Source organism: Natator depressus, chromosome 15 (genome assembly GCF_965152275.1).
Source record: "Natator depressus isolate rNatDep1 chromosome 15, rNatDep2.hap1, whole genome shotgun sequence".
NCBI classification, from domain to species: domain Eukaryota; kingdom Metazoa; phylum Chordata; order Testudines; family Cheloniidae; genus Natator; species Natator depressus.
In genome coordinates, this window is record NC_134248.1 from 3,510,979 (window position 1) to 3,525,177 (window position 14,199).

Below are 14,199 nucleotides of genomic sequence, written 5' to 3' on the forward strand. Positions count from 1 at the left end.
TTCCAAGATGTTCAGTCCTTTTGGACTCTTGCTGAAAAAAAGAACATAAAAAGTCATTACATTTATGGCTTTTTAATGTCTTTTGAAGATTCTGCCGCTTGTACTAGAGCTAGCTGGAGTAGATGGCCTCTGCAGTGTGTATAAGAGAGACTAAGGTTTCACTTTTCTCTGAGCAAAGCTTATACTCCACTATGTCTTCCAGAGAAGTTTGTAGCTCCATCAAATGCACAAGCAGCCATCTGTTTGGGGTTCAATATACAAGTATTTAACTCTTCTAAGATGTCACAGATGCAGCTGATGTGTCTTCTATAACCTGAACAACACATGCATCACTGGCCTACCATGGACACCAAGAAAACATACACAATGACTTAATACTTTGATGCCTATTTGCACTGGTGCATTCATCAGCTATGTATGCACATATTTTGAATATGGTGAGAGAGTTCTTCACTTTTTCAACTGCTGAGTCTTTCACTGTTACACCGCATGCTTCTAGGGAGTCAGCTGAGTTTTTTCAGAAAGATAGCGAGCATTTGGCAGTCTTGTTCGAAACCAGTGTCCAGCTTCAGGATTAACAAATGACAATGCACTTAACATTGGCCTCCAGTTTGCAGTGTGTGGTATCTCTTGCTTAAATAGAAAGTATGATGCAACAGCCATGTAGGGTCACATAAACTGAGTTGTGTCTCTAGCATTCTTAACAGCCTCATTGAGTTCTTCTAAAATTGGCTTTGACAGTGACTGGCTTATAAGGCTTTCTGCACATTGATGCAGACCAGAGGCCCAGTGTTTTGCAGCCTTTTCATACAGGTTGTCAGTATTAGCTTAGCTGATCAGTCTGGCAAACCCAGCTCCTCCACTTTTACTATATAAATCTATGATATGCCCACATCTTGAATACTGCGTGTAGTTCTGGTCACCCCATCTCAAAAAAGATATCTTAGAATTGGAAAAGGTACAGAGAAGGGCAACAAAAATGATTAGGGGTAGGGAACAGATTCCATATGAGGAGAGATTAAAAAGACAGGGACTTTTCAGCTTGGAAAAGAGAGAGACGACTAAGAGGGGATATGATAGAGGCTTATAAAGTCATGACTGGTGTGGAGAAAATAAATAAGGAAGTGTTATTTACCCCTTCACTTAACCAAGAACCAGGGGGGTCACCCAATGAAATTAATAGGCTGCAAGTTTGAAACAAACAAAAGGAAGTATTTCTTCACACAACGCACAGTTACCCATAGAACTTTTTGCCAGGGATGTTGTGAAGGCCAAAATTATAACAGGGTTCATGGCAGTTAGGTCCATCAATGACTATTAGCTAGGATGGGCAGGGATGCAACACCATTCTCTGAGTGTCCCTAGCCTCTGACCGCCAGAAGCTGGGAGTGGATGATAGGGGATGGATCACTTGATGATTCCCTGTTCTGTTCATTCCCTCTGAAGCACCTGGAACAGTCACTGTCAGAAGACAGGATACTGGGCTAGATGGACCATTGGTCTGACCCAATATGGCCGTTCTTACATAAAAAATAATTATAATAATAAAAAAGTTTAGTACAGAAACTCCCCATATAATGAATGACCTCCTGAGATAGCGATGATGTGAGATAACGACCTGGGCAAATAATGCATTTTAAAAATCTTGGCCTACTAGGAAATGTATATTTGTATAAGTTTCCCAGTCAACAAATCTAGCATTCTGGAGCAAAGTCACTAAAACACAGTCCAATGCTCTGGCCGCTGTTGTTTGTCATGCCACCGTTTACTCAACCGCTCCATCCCCAATGTCCCTGCACTGTCACCTTCTGCTGCCACCTGCCACTGTGACCTCTGCAAGTCAGTCTGCTGAGGTTCCACCCAGCTCTCAGTGATTTCAGCTCTCGGTGGGGGAACCTCGCTGCTAGTGCGGGCTGGGCTGTCTCTTTCACAGAAACACTGTCCCACAGCCAGTCTAAGCACTTAGACCTGATGATCAGTGATTTCAGCTCTAGTGATCACTTAACAAACCAAAAGACTGGAGCCTAATCAGCTCTCTTTCTAAACAGGAGAGAGGGGCAGGTCAAATAGTGCCTGTGACTGTTAGGCAGAGCCCCCACCACCAACCAAAACACCTGGGTCCCACCCCCTCTCTCCCCCCACTGGGATCTGGCATCCAAACCTCCTGCCTAGCAAGTGCAGTTCAGTTGAGGGTGACCAGTGCTTAATTTGTAACGAAAGAGGTGCCAGGGCTCAAGCAAGTTTGTTACTTTCGTAACTGATCTGACAAGCCCAGAGGTCCCAGGGCTCTGCATTGCCGAGCCTGGAGGTGCTGGGCTCCCCCCGGCAAGCCCTGGCACAAATTAAGCATGGAGGGAATAAGGAGAACAACATTTCATGACCCCCACATTTAATACTTCAGTGATTTGTAACCCAGCGCCAGCCAAAATTGATCTCTTGTGCAGCACAGCTCTGTCTGCTGGATACCTAGGCAGAGTAGGTGAGTCCAGTTAAATACAGTCTGGTCCTGAAGCCTTTTCATGCATCCTTGGCTCACCACAAGCTGACAGGGGAGAGCTCAGTCAGACCTTGCTAATAAATCATAATTTGAAATGATTAGGTAGGCCAATATAGCCGAAACAAATGTGCCAACATTGCCATAAATAGCTGTATGAGGAAGCTAATCTTTGTTCATACTTTTCAAACCCATTCTGCTTTCTCAGTATAAGTATTTTCTCATACACTGTATATGCTTTTAAAGTGTGGATTAATGTTTCAATTTAAATTCAGATTTCCAACCAAGCACTAAATTGGCAATACTGCAGGTAACTGGGGGGGCGTTGGGGAAATTCAAGGGAGGTGTACACCCTGCCAGGGGGGTTTAGGGAAATCACAGAATCACAGAATATCACGGTTGGAAGGGACCTCAGGAGGTCATCTAGTCCAACCCCCTGCTCAAAATACCTGCTCACACCCCCCCGAGCCCCTAGCCCATGAAAGTGAGGGAGCGAGCTGGGGAGAGGGGATGGAGCAAGCGGGGCCCCGGAGAAGGGGCGGGACAGGGGTTTGCTCCATTAGAAAGTTGGCAGCCCTAGGGTGGGGTCAGGGCTGATGTAAATTTCCTGGGCCTAGCCCCCTGCCAGCAGAGGGGCGAGCCCCGCCCCGCAGGTCTGTGAGTTCGCGACCGGGGCAGGGGCGGACCCGGCTCGGGCTCCGGCGGGGCAACGCTCCAGCCGCTCCCCGCCCGTGGGCCCGGCGCTGCAGGGAGCGGGCTGCAGCCCGGATCCCGCGCCCGGCTCGGCCGGCAGGGGCAGGCTTACGGCAGGCGGGGCTGGCGCTGGCCGGGCCCGGCGGCGCGATGGCGGCGGCGCGAGGTGAGCCGGGCGGCGGCGGGTCGGGCGCTGGACCGGGGCCGGGAGGAGCCGCCCGGGCGGGCTGGCGGGGGCCGGCCCGGGCCCTGGGGACCTGCCGCCGGGACGCGGGCTGGGGCAGGCGGGAGGGTCGCGCCGGGCTCCGGCTGCTGGGCTGGGGCGGGTCCCAGCAACGCCGCCAAGTGCCCGGGACTGCGGTGGCGGGGGGGCCCCGGCCCCGTTCAGGGCCCCTCGCCGCCCTTTCTCCAAACGCCGGCCTGCTCGCCGCCCGCACCGGCCTCCAGACTCGCCTGTGCAAAGGCGTTAACTTCCTCCCGTGACTTAACCCGGGCGAAAACTCTGGCAAAGCAGCGCCCAGCCGGCGCGGATAACCGGGCCGCTGCCCCCGCGGGCAGCAGGCGGGTCTCCGCTGACTCGCGGGCGCCGCTGGGTTCTCGGCGATGTTCCGTGGTCTTGGGTTACCGTCCCTGCGACGTAAAGATGTCCGGGGTCAGCGTGTACCTGATGCTCTTCGGGCCCATCTGGTCTAGGAAATTGGGACTTAGGCAGGGGCCACAGCCTTGCAATGGGAAGTTACCACAGGGTCTTGCTGTGTTGCAGAAGGTGAGAGTTCAGGAGCTACTGGTGACCCCTTTCACATAGCAAGCCTCTGGGTGCGACCCCTTCCCCCCCCCCAATGAAAAACACTTTTTAATATATTTAACACCATTATAAATGCTGGAGGCGAAGCAGGGTTTGGGGTGGAGGCTGGCAGCTCGCAACCCCCCCATGTAATACCTCGCAATCCCTGGCGGGGTCTCGACCCCCAGTTTGCGAACCCCTGGGTTGGAACCGGGGACTGGTCTGGGACTGGGTAGCTGAAGCCTGTTTGAATGCAAGAGAAGGCAGGGAGAAAGTTAGGTTGGTTGTGTGCCAGTGGGGAGGCTGGAAGTCTGGGAGAGCCCTTGGGTATGAAGTGGTAAGTCTGAGAAGTGCTCTGGCTCCCCCAGGTGGAGCAATAGGGTGTGAGGAGGGGCTGGGAGCCAAGAGAGGTCAAGGTGAATGGGAAGCAGATTGGCTGGTGTGTTGTGGGGATGGTATGAATAGCTATGAGTGGTAGGGAAGGTGGGGGAGCAAAATGGAAAGATACAAAGAGTGGAGGAGTGAATTGGGGTGGGGGGATGCACGGGGAAGGGGAATTGGGTCTCTAATGGGGGCCCAAAGCAGAGGGATTGGATTTGGGAGTCACATGGAGGGGAGAATTGGAAGATGCTGTGGGCTGGGAATCAGGCTGGAGCCTGGGGGCTTGAGGTGCAGGAAATGCTATTCTTTTAAGGAGCATAAGGAAGAGTGGAGTGTCTGCCCCCAGAGCTATACAGCAGCACTGGGGCACTCTACCAGCAACTCCCAGGGAGCGTGGAGGGGCAAATTGCCATTGACAGCACAGATCTGAGCGAATGAATTAATTGATTTGCAGAACTGTGGAATGACCCTCTCAGGGAGAAGCAAGAATTTTGTTTGAGATTCCTAATCTGTTGCTGAGATTAAAACTAATGAGGCAAGCCTGTAGTTCAGTCAATATTGTTTTCAGTTGGCAGTGTCCCTGCGTGAAACCTTCCCCCGATGACCCACTGGCTGCTGAACTTCATACACTGCCCGATTCACAGGGGAATGGCCAGAGACACCTCTGCCCAGATAGAGCTTTGACAGTGACGTTCTTGGCCTTTCCGCTCGTGGACAGAGGATAAAGTGATGGATTCTAGTGTAACCTGTGTCTCTCCTGAGCTGTGTAACCTGTTTCAAACCAGCTGTATTTAAAATATTGCTTAATGGCAGTGTTACTGTCTAACACTCCACGTTGCACCGGGGAGGAACTTTTCCCGGGGATTTCCTAGTCTGATCTGAGTGACAATGAAGAGCTCTGATTTGTATCTTGCAGATGCTGTTGGTAACGAAGGATTAGAGCTGGTCAAAGCTCATGTTTTGTGGAAAAAAAAAATTTAACACAAAGTTTGTGTGTGCAATGTAAAAATGTGTGTTTTTCAGTGAAAAAAAATTTTCATTTTGGTGGGGGAAATTCTTCACTTTCTTTTAAAACTCCCCTCCCCCACAATCTTTTTCAAGTAAGGAAAAAGGGGGTAAGAAATTAAATATAAGAGTATGGGGGGGGGAGTTTCATAGAGTTTACGTCTAGAAAGGACTATCAGATCTTTTAGTCTGACCTCCTGTATATCACAAGCCATTACATTTCACTAACTGTACTAAGCCCAAAGACTTTAGTCAGACCAAAGCATTTTGGCTCTGAGAAAAAGAGAACAGGTGAGGCCAAGGTCCCTGCGATGTCAGGGAATGATTAGATGAGATGTGCACAGGTAATCCCAGCAGGGGATCCATGCCCCATGCTACAGAGGAAGGCAGAAAAGACGTAGGGACTCTCGCCATTCTGAGCTGGAGGAAAATTCCTTCTCAACCCCAAATCTGGTGATCAGTGTGACCCTGGACAAGGGAGCAAGAGGCACTATCCAGGCTTGCTTTTTCTAAGGGAAAAGTTACTTTTGAATGTAAATGTTTTTTTTCTCACACTTTTGGAATGAGAAAATTGGGGGAGGAGGGTGACGGGAGGAAAAAATAGAGAGCGGGCATTTCCCCGCCCTTTTTAAACAAATAATTTCAGACATACCAAAAAAATCCTCTCCCTCAACTTATCTGTTTCAAAAGTGTTTCTGAAAACTAAAACTTCTCCTCCTCCAAACCCATGTTTGATGGGTGGGAGAAAGAGTGGAGTTTCTTTGACAACCCCAGTTTTTACCAAAAAGATTTTTTTTTTTAAAATGAAAACCTTTGACCAGGCCTATCATGTAGCTGACAGTGCTTGGCGCTGGAAGGATCTATTATGATTAATGTATGTTGCACGTTTACTACTTTGGAGAATGACTCCTTGGTGAACTGCTCCTGATGCTTGCTGCATCTTTTGCACAGCTGATTTTCATCCATGGGGTTGTTCTCATCCAAGGATCACTGTTCATTATTTGCATGGTGGCTGGTAGCCTAAGTTACATGGCTTTGCTTTTGATCCTTGCGTGGATCACAAACATTTTAAATAGGAAGCGAACTGGGAATAATCCACTTTTTTGTGATGGATTTTCAAATGAAGATCATTAGTGCTTAGAAATGTTTGGTGATTTGGGGGATTTGGAGAGAATTTGATGAGTCCCCAGAAAATGCCTGAATCCTTCAGAATAGGCAGCAAATCAAAATGAATGGAACTTGGTCCTTGTATTTGTAAAAATATTCATAAATTTTTTTTTTAAACTTCAAGCCTTTCTACTAGCTGATCAGTTGGGGGCTGATCAGCACCTCAGACTGTTCATCTCTCATAGCACTAACAAGAACTAAGACTGCTGTAGGCCTCGGATACTGGCTGCACTTCCTTCTTAGCTACGGGAAGAACACGGAAGTCAGTATGTAATAGCAAGCTTTCTATGAGTTCCCAAGCTGGAGTCACATCCTCCCTCATTTCACAGCTTTCCATGCCAAGGACTGTCTGTTTCTCTCCCCCATTGGCCTGAAGGTTGCAGCCGTGAGTCTGGATCCAGAGTGTATTTCATTTCTCATTTCAGACTACGTTTGACGTTGCTGTCTAGCTCTCCTGAGGAGGAGTGGGAGGAGCTAGCGGAATGGCAGAAGGAGCTGTAGAAGGACGTGATGAGGGACAGCTACAAGACTTCGATCTCACTGGGTAAAAACTATTATTCGCAAGTTTGTAGAAGTGGCATGAGCTGTGAGGGGCCTGAGTGATCTTCAGATCAGGGTAATTCTCATGTTTCCCTTCGACTTTGACAGTTTGCACTTGCATTCCTTTGTGGGAGGGAAAAAAAAATCCAGTCGGGCGACCAGTCAATGGAGACTCAAATTACAGAAGGTAGCTCTAATCCCTCTGTTTACAATATTTTCTGGTTTAGGACAATGGCTGTACTTCTCCATCTGTGTTTAGCCCACAAGCAGAAACGAGCTGCTGGGTCATTGCACGTGGTACGTTGGCGCAAATAAGGGACGTTCCACGTGGAAAGAGTGTCAATATTCTAATAGAAGCAATTTAAATTTTCTGCAATTCAGCATCCACACAATCAGCCTGTCTCTCATCTAACTCTTTCATGGCCAAAGAGGTCTGTAAAATTATGTGGTGTTTGTCTTTTATGACTCTCCTGTAGAAATACATTGAATCTCAATCCCAGTTCCTTGTAATTCTTAGGACAGAGATCAAGGTGCCCTTGTGGACAAATCAATGAAGATGTTTGCTTAGTGTGTAGTGGTTACTGAGTAAGCAATTAAGATTTTAGGCTGTACTATGACAGACAGAAAACGTTACAATGGCATTATCTATGGTACAGCTTCACCTTAAATAATGCTGTATTCATTTGTGGGGCCTTTATCTCCTAGACTGTAGCCTGTGTAATGCAGGAGGCCAGATTAAATGATCACAGTGGTCTCTTCTGGCCTTAGAATCTGGGAATCCTATGACGGAAGAGACCCATTAAAGAGACTGATATTGATATTTTAGAAAAGAATTTGATATAGTATCTCGCAAAAACTTACTCCCAAAATTGGGTGGGATAGGAGAACAATTTCTTGGATATAAAACAGTTCAAAGATCACAAACTAGCATTAACAACAAATAGCCATGTTCTGGGTTGGGAGACGGTTACAGAAGCATTTGGTCCAGCCTTTAAAATGGTGGTCATTGCTCCGGATGAGGAGGTAAGCAGCATGCCAGTAGATTTAGGAGGTGGTGCTAAACTGCGAGGAATCGCAAACGCCAGTGAGGACAGGAAAACAATAGGGAATGTTGCAAAATTACAAACCTGACTGGAAATAACAAAATTACAAACAATATGGCAGCTAATACATTTGGGGACAGGTTGAAATGCTCCATTGGAGGGACAATCCTGGGAAGCAGTAAGGTTGAACGAGACTTTTACAAAATACCAAATACTCTATGCTTTCCAAGTAACAGAAAACATGGTGTGATTCTTTTTTTTTTTTTTTTTTTTTTTCTTCACTAACAGGCGTGCTGTCACCAAATCAGACATTGTATTCCTGATTGAACGTGGGGAAGAGCCATGTGTGCAGGCTCACCAGGAGTCGAGGGAAAGTGACCTTTCTACAGGGGTCTCCTCTGGTGAGTAATAAGTATCTCACTCAGAGTTTCTGAAGAGTTCATTAACGAGCTGAGAAAGAAGCCCGCATTTCATGAGCTTCTATTGAAATGGCTTTTGTCCCCTCCAGTCAGCATAGTAGCCAGCCATTATTACATCTTTTTGGCAGGTATGTGTCATTGATTCCTACCTATCCTGACTGGCTTTGGACTGTAGCCTCCCCCTTCAGGCATCTGACTGCTGAGGTGGGATGGCAGGACATGGTGGATATCATTGTCTTGCCTCTCTGTAGAGCTTTGAAACATTAGCTAAGCCAGGAGGTGGAGAGGGAGCTTCTGAATCATAGAAATGTAGAGCTTCAGAGGCTCATTTAGTTCATCTGCCTGCACTGTGGCAGGACCCAGTCCTAGGAAACCTAAACCATCCCTGACAAGTGTTTGACCTGTTCTGAAAAACCTGCAATGAGGCAGATTCCACAACCTCCTTAGTTAACCTGTTTCAGTGCTTAACTGTCCTTTGGAGTTAGAAAGGTTTCCCTAATATATAACCTAAACCTCCAATACTTCAGATTAAGCCCATTACTACTTGACCTTCCTTCTGTGGACATAGAGAACAATTAATCACCATCCTCTTTATAACAGCCCTTCACGTACTTAATGACTGTTATGGGGTCCCCTTCAGTCTTCTTTTCTCCAGACTAAACACGCCCAGTTGTTTTTAACCTTTCTGCATAAATCAGGTTTTCTAAGCCTTTTATCATTTTTGTTGCTTTCCTCTGGACGGTCTCCAATTTTGTCCACATCTTTCTTAAGTGTGGCACCCAAAACTGGACCCAGTACTCCATCTGAGGCCACAGTGCTGAGTACAGTGGAACAATTACCTCCTGTACATACAACACTCCTGAAGGCAGATGGAAGGGATATTTTCAGCTTTTCTAATAGAGCCTATAGTCAGAATGCCAACATGATATGCTGTATATTTATATGCTTTACATTCACGAGTCCAATGTCCTTTGTGTGTTGAAGTAACATCTGGATTCTCCATTTATTTCCGTAGATGATGGAATCAAGTGGAAGATTGAAGAGAATCATCAGCAGGGAAATTCTGAGGGTTTGGCAGAGCACAGGAATTTATCACAAAGAGAGAAAGCAAACAGCTCTGATGAGGGAAATACGTGTGAGAGTGAACGCGGGCCAGCCGGCCAACACAGGAACATAGGGGATGAGAGCGTGGAGAAATCCACTCCAAGTGAAAGACCTTTCAGTAAACACCAAAGCAGTCCTATCCACACAGGAGAGAGACCCCATAAATGTACTGAGTGTGACAAAAGCTTCACTCGCCGCTCACATCTTCTTCAGCACCAGAGAATCCACACGGGGGAGAGACCCTATAAATGTACCGAGTGTGAGAAAAGCTTCAGACAGAGATCAGAGCTGATTGATCATCAGCGAACGCATACTCAAGAGAAACCTTACAAATGTGATAAGTGTGGGAAAAGGTTCATTCGGAGCACACGGCTTATTCAGCATCAAAATGTTCACAATGGAGTGAAACCCCACAAGTGCCCCCAGTGTGAGAAAAGTTTTAGCTGGATCTCATCCGTTATTAAACACCAGAGAGTCCATACAGGTGAGAGACCCTATAAATGCCCCGACTGTGAGAAAACCTTCAACTGGAGCTCAACCCTTGTAAAGCATCGGAGACTCCACACAGGAGAGAGACCCTATAAATGCGCTACCTGCACAAAGTGCTTTGTACAGAGTGCAAATCTTATTAAACATCAGAGAGTCCACACACAACAGAAACCCTATACGTGTGGGGAATGTGAAGAAACCTTTCCGATCAGGTCTCATTTCATTCTGCATCAGAGAATGCATGCGGGAGAGGAACTCTACAAGTGTGATGGCTGTGAGGAGTGGTTTGGTCTTGTCTCGGATCTTCATAAACATCAGAAGATCCACACAGGAAAGAAGCCCTATAAATGCTCCGAATGCAACAAAAGCTTCAACAAGAGTTCAAATCTTATTAAGCATCAGAGAATCCACACAGGAGAGAGACCCTATAAGTGTCCCGACTGTGACAAAAGCTTCATTCAGAGCTCACACCTGATGCTCCATCAGAGAGCTCATAGGGGAGAAAAACCCTACAAATGTCCTGACTGTGAGAAAAGTTTCCACCAGAGCTCCCATCTCATTCAGCACCAGAGAGTCCACACGCAAGAAAAGCCCTTTAAATGTCCTGAGTGCGAGAAAAGATTCAGCCGAAGCTCAGTGCTAAATAAACACAAACGAATCCACATGGGAGACCAGAACTATAAATGCAGCAAGTGTGAGGAAACCTTCACTAGCAGCTCCCACCTTCTTCAGCACAAGAGAACCCACCATGTGGAAAGACCTTACACATGCCCTAGCTGTGAGAAGAGTTTCAGTCGCAGCTCGCAGCTTATGCTCCATCAGAAAAACCACGCAGCAGAAAAACCGTACAAGTGTGCTGACTGTGACAAAGGCTTCATTTACAGCTCACATCTAATTCAGCATCAGAGAACTCACACTAGAGAGCGACCTTATAAATGTCTAGTGTGTGAGAAAAGCTTCATTCAGAGCTCGCATCTCCTTCAGCATCAGAAAATCCACACGGGAGAGAGACCTTTTAGATGCAGTGATTGTGAGAAAACCTTCAATCGGAGCTCCAACCTTATTAAACACCAGAGAACTCACATCAGGGAGAACCTGTAAGAGATGCTTCCATATGAACTCCACACTGTTGACTATAAAAGTATTCACACCGAAGGAAAATCCTATAAATATTCCAACGGTGAGAGAAGCTTCAGTCAGAACTGGTCATGTTGTTCAGCTTCACTGTATCGAACTGAATTAAGATCTCTAGGAAACTTGCCTTGCCCTTCTTATACTGGCAAGAGTTTTGATGGTATAAATTATACCAGTTTCCCCAACAATATACTATCCCGGCAAATGGACTCATTTGCCGATATAACTATGCCTACACTACAGATTTTGCTAGCACAATTATGTCTAGTAAGGATGTGTGATTTGTGAGTGAACAATGTGCTGGTAAAAGCCCCTAGTGTAGGCACAGTTACACTGCCAAAATTTGCACTTTTACCAGTTTGTGGGGGACAAGGAGGGACGCTGTAATAAACTATACTAGCAAAATAGTTAGATGGGGATTGGCCCTGCTTTGAGCAGGGGGTTGGACTAGATGACCTCCTGAGGTCCCTTCCAACCCTGAGATTCTGTGATTCTATGACCATGCTATTTTGCCAGTATCACCTGAGTCCATGTTAGCAGCAGTTTGCGGGTATTTTTATATCAGTGTAATACATTGGTGTAACTGTATTGGCCAAGTCTTACAAGCGTAGGACTCCAACACAGTAAGTAACAAAGCATTGATTGCCTGAAGTGAATAGTTAAGCTCCTCTAAAAAATGGGAAAGAGACTGCAATTTGATGCCTGTCTATGTGCAGAGAAAGAATAGACTCTTCTCTCTTCTCTTCTCCCACCCCTGGGTCACAAGAATTGATCAGAGGTGATTATTTAGCTTATGCTTTTCAGGTCATGTATTCAATCATCTGTCACTGGGACTGTTCCACCTGGAAGAGGGAGTAATTTACATGATCATTAAATATTCAGACGGTGTAAAACTGGAGCGAGCTGCAGATGCTATGGAGGAAAGAGAAATAAGTCAAAGGGACGTGGGGAGATCAGGCCCCCGTAGGAGTAGAAATCAACAGAGTAGGTAGGAAAAGGAAAACTGCTGCATGTGGGCAAAAGTGATCTGAAATACAAATAGTCCCTGGCAGAGAACGCTAGTGCGTGGTGCTGAAGGTAAAAGGCAGCAGTGCAGAGATGTTTGCTTTCGGGTGTGTCATTGTACAGTCATCTTGCCTGAGTCTAGCTCAGAATATCACTAATAAATTAGAGATTGTGACTGAGAGTCCAACACTGTTGGGTTCTGTTCCCAGCTGTCCCATGCACTCCTGCTTTGTGCCTCTGTAGAAGAGAAAAACAAATGTAATTTGGGGTTGTAACTGCAGAGGCATGAGATTCCAGAACAGCTGTGGAACAGTCTCCCATGAGAAGTGAGGAGATTCATGTTGCTTGGGACTTTTAACACTAGACTGGGCACATCCCTGGAAAATATTCTGTGTTGGTTCCATCTGTTTTTGGGGGAGGGGGGGTAATTTCTGATCTGACAGCACACCAGCAGGCTGTTGTGTTTTTTTTGTTCTTTAGGATTAAAAAAAATTAGATCTTTGGAATTAAAATGGTATTTTATCAAACTTGCTAATTATCGGGAGGAATTAATCATTTAGCTGAGGAACAAAACAATGAAACACTTTTTGTAAGTGAAATGAGCCAACGTGGTGCTTCATTCCAAGGGCTGCGCTAGTTTTTAACCATCAGGATTTGCATGCAACTCGAGCAGAGGAAGGCTACAGCGGCAGGAGTTCCCGTGGCTCCTTTGGGTGGTGGATGTTCAACATGATGTAGTCGGCTGAAGGATGCTGGGCTGGAAGTAGCATTGAAATTTGAGCCACTGGCGCTTCTAATTGGCCAGAGGTGCAGTGTCATCGGCAAACAGCTCAATGGACCCAACTCTGTGCAGCTGTTTGTACAAATCAAAAGAGTTAACCCTGAAAACTCCTGTGTGGTGTAGACTGGTGAGGGAGAGGCCTGCTCCTGGAGTTGGGGTGGGGAAGGGATGCTCCCAGTATGCAGTGTCCTCCAACAGCGAAGTTGGCTTGCCTGTGAATTTAATGCCTTTATATCCCCCTCACTATCTTGTCAATGTGCTCTGCCCACGGCTCACTGTCCTCCTCTCTCCTTGGCATCATGGCAAAGGAAACCTTTCCTCCACTCTTCAGTCGTCTTCTGCCTTTGCAGATGCAGACACAAATATGCCTTCTCGTGTGCGCATGTGCTCTCTCTGTCTCTCTCTCTTCCCTCCCCCCCCACCCCCCCGAAGATTTGCCTGGCATTCAGCCACAGATAATGCTTCTGTCCATGTGGGCAGCAATGTGTCAGGACCTGCGGGGGAGGGGGTAGAAACAGCACAATTAGCTATTGTTGGTTCTAGTCTCCATGCCAATAATAATAAAGTGTTGCTTTTCCTTCATTTTGGAATTCCATTCCCTGGAAAAATCATGGAGCAGGTCCTCAAGAGGAAGGTGATCAGGAACAATCGGCATGGATTCACCAAGGGCAAGTCGTGCCTGACTAACCTAATTGCCTTCTATGATGAGATAACTGGCTCTGTGGATATGGGGAAAGCGGTGGATGTGATATATCTTGACTTTAGCAAAGCTTTTGATACAGTCTCCCACAGTATTCTTGCCAGCAAGTTAAAGAAGTATGGGCTGGATGGATGCACTACAAGGTGGGTAGAAAGCTGGCTAGATCGTCGGGCTCAACAGGTAGTGATCAATGGCTCCATGTCTAGTTGGCAGTTGGTATCCAGCGGAGTGCCCCAAGGGTTGGTCCTAGGGCTGGTTTTGTTCAATATCTTCATTAATGATCTGGAGGATGGCGTGGATTGCACCCTCAGCAAGTTTGCAGATGACACTAAACTGGAAGGTGTGATAGATAGGATACAGAGGGACCTAGACAAATTAGAGGATTGGGCCAAAAGAAATCTGATGAGGCTCAACAAGGACAAGTGCAGAGTCCTGCACTTAGGACGGAAGAGTCTCATGC

The 14,199-nt window shown here is 46.7% G+C and overlaps 1 protein-coding gene across 2 annotated transcripts; it reads left to right on the plus strand.

Annotated features, from left to right (window-relative positions):
• Window positions 1–3,276: 3,276 nt before the first annotated feature.
• LOC141999606 (uncharacterized) lies at window positions 3,277–12,266 on the plus strand. Of its 2 annotated transcripts, none has more exons than XM_074973229.1 (4): window positions 3,277–3,353; window positions 6,950–7,068; window positions 8,396–8,508; window positions 9,542–12,266. In XM_074973229.1, the coding sequence occupies exons 2-4, from the start codon at window positions 7,007–7,009 to the stop codon at window positions 11,218–11,220; spliced, it is 1,854 nt and encodes a 617-aa protein (XP_074829330.1). In that variant the 5' UTR covers window positions 3,277–3,353; window positions 6,950–7,006; the 3' UTR covers window positions 11,221–12,266. The 2 variants fall into 2 exon arrangements, with proteins under 2 accessions (XP_074829330.1, XP_074829331.1); XM_074973230.1 differs by lacking the exon at window positions 3,277–3,353 and adding an exon at window positions 3,807–3,953.
• The last annotated feature ends 1,933 nt before the right edge of the window (window positions 12,267–14,199 follow it).

What these genes read in the sequence shown, in the direction of transcription:
- LOC141999606 (XM_074973229.1), top strand. Translation starts at nt 7,007, where the DNA reads ATGGCAGAAGGAGCTGTAGAAGGACGTGATGAGGGACAGCTACAAGAC. An exon ending in CAAGACTTCGATCTCACTGG is followed by an intron (nt 7,069 to 8,395) that starts GTAAAAACTATT and finishes CTTCACTAACAG; the next exon opens with GCGTGCTGTCACCAAATCAG. An exon ending in TTCTACAGGGGTCTCCTCTG is followed by an intron (nt 8,509 to 9,541) that starts GTGAGTAATAAG and finishes TTATTTCCGTAG; the next exon opens with ATGATGGAATCAAGTGGAAG.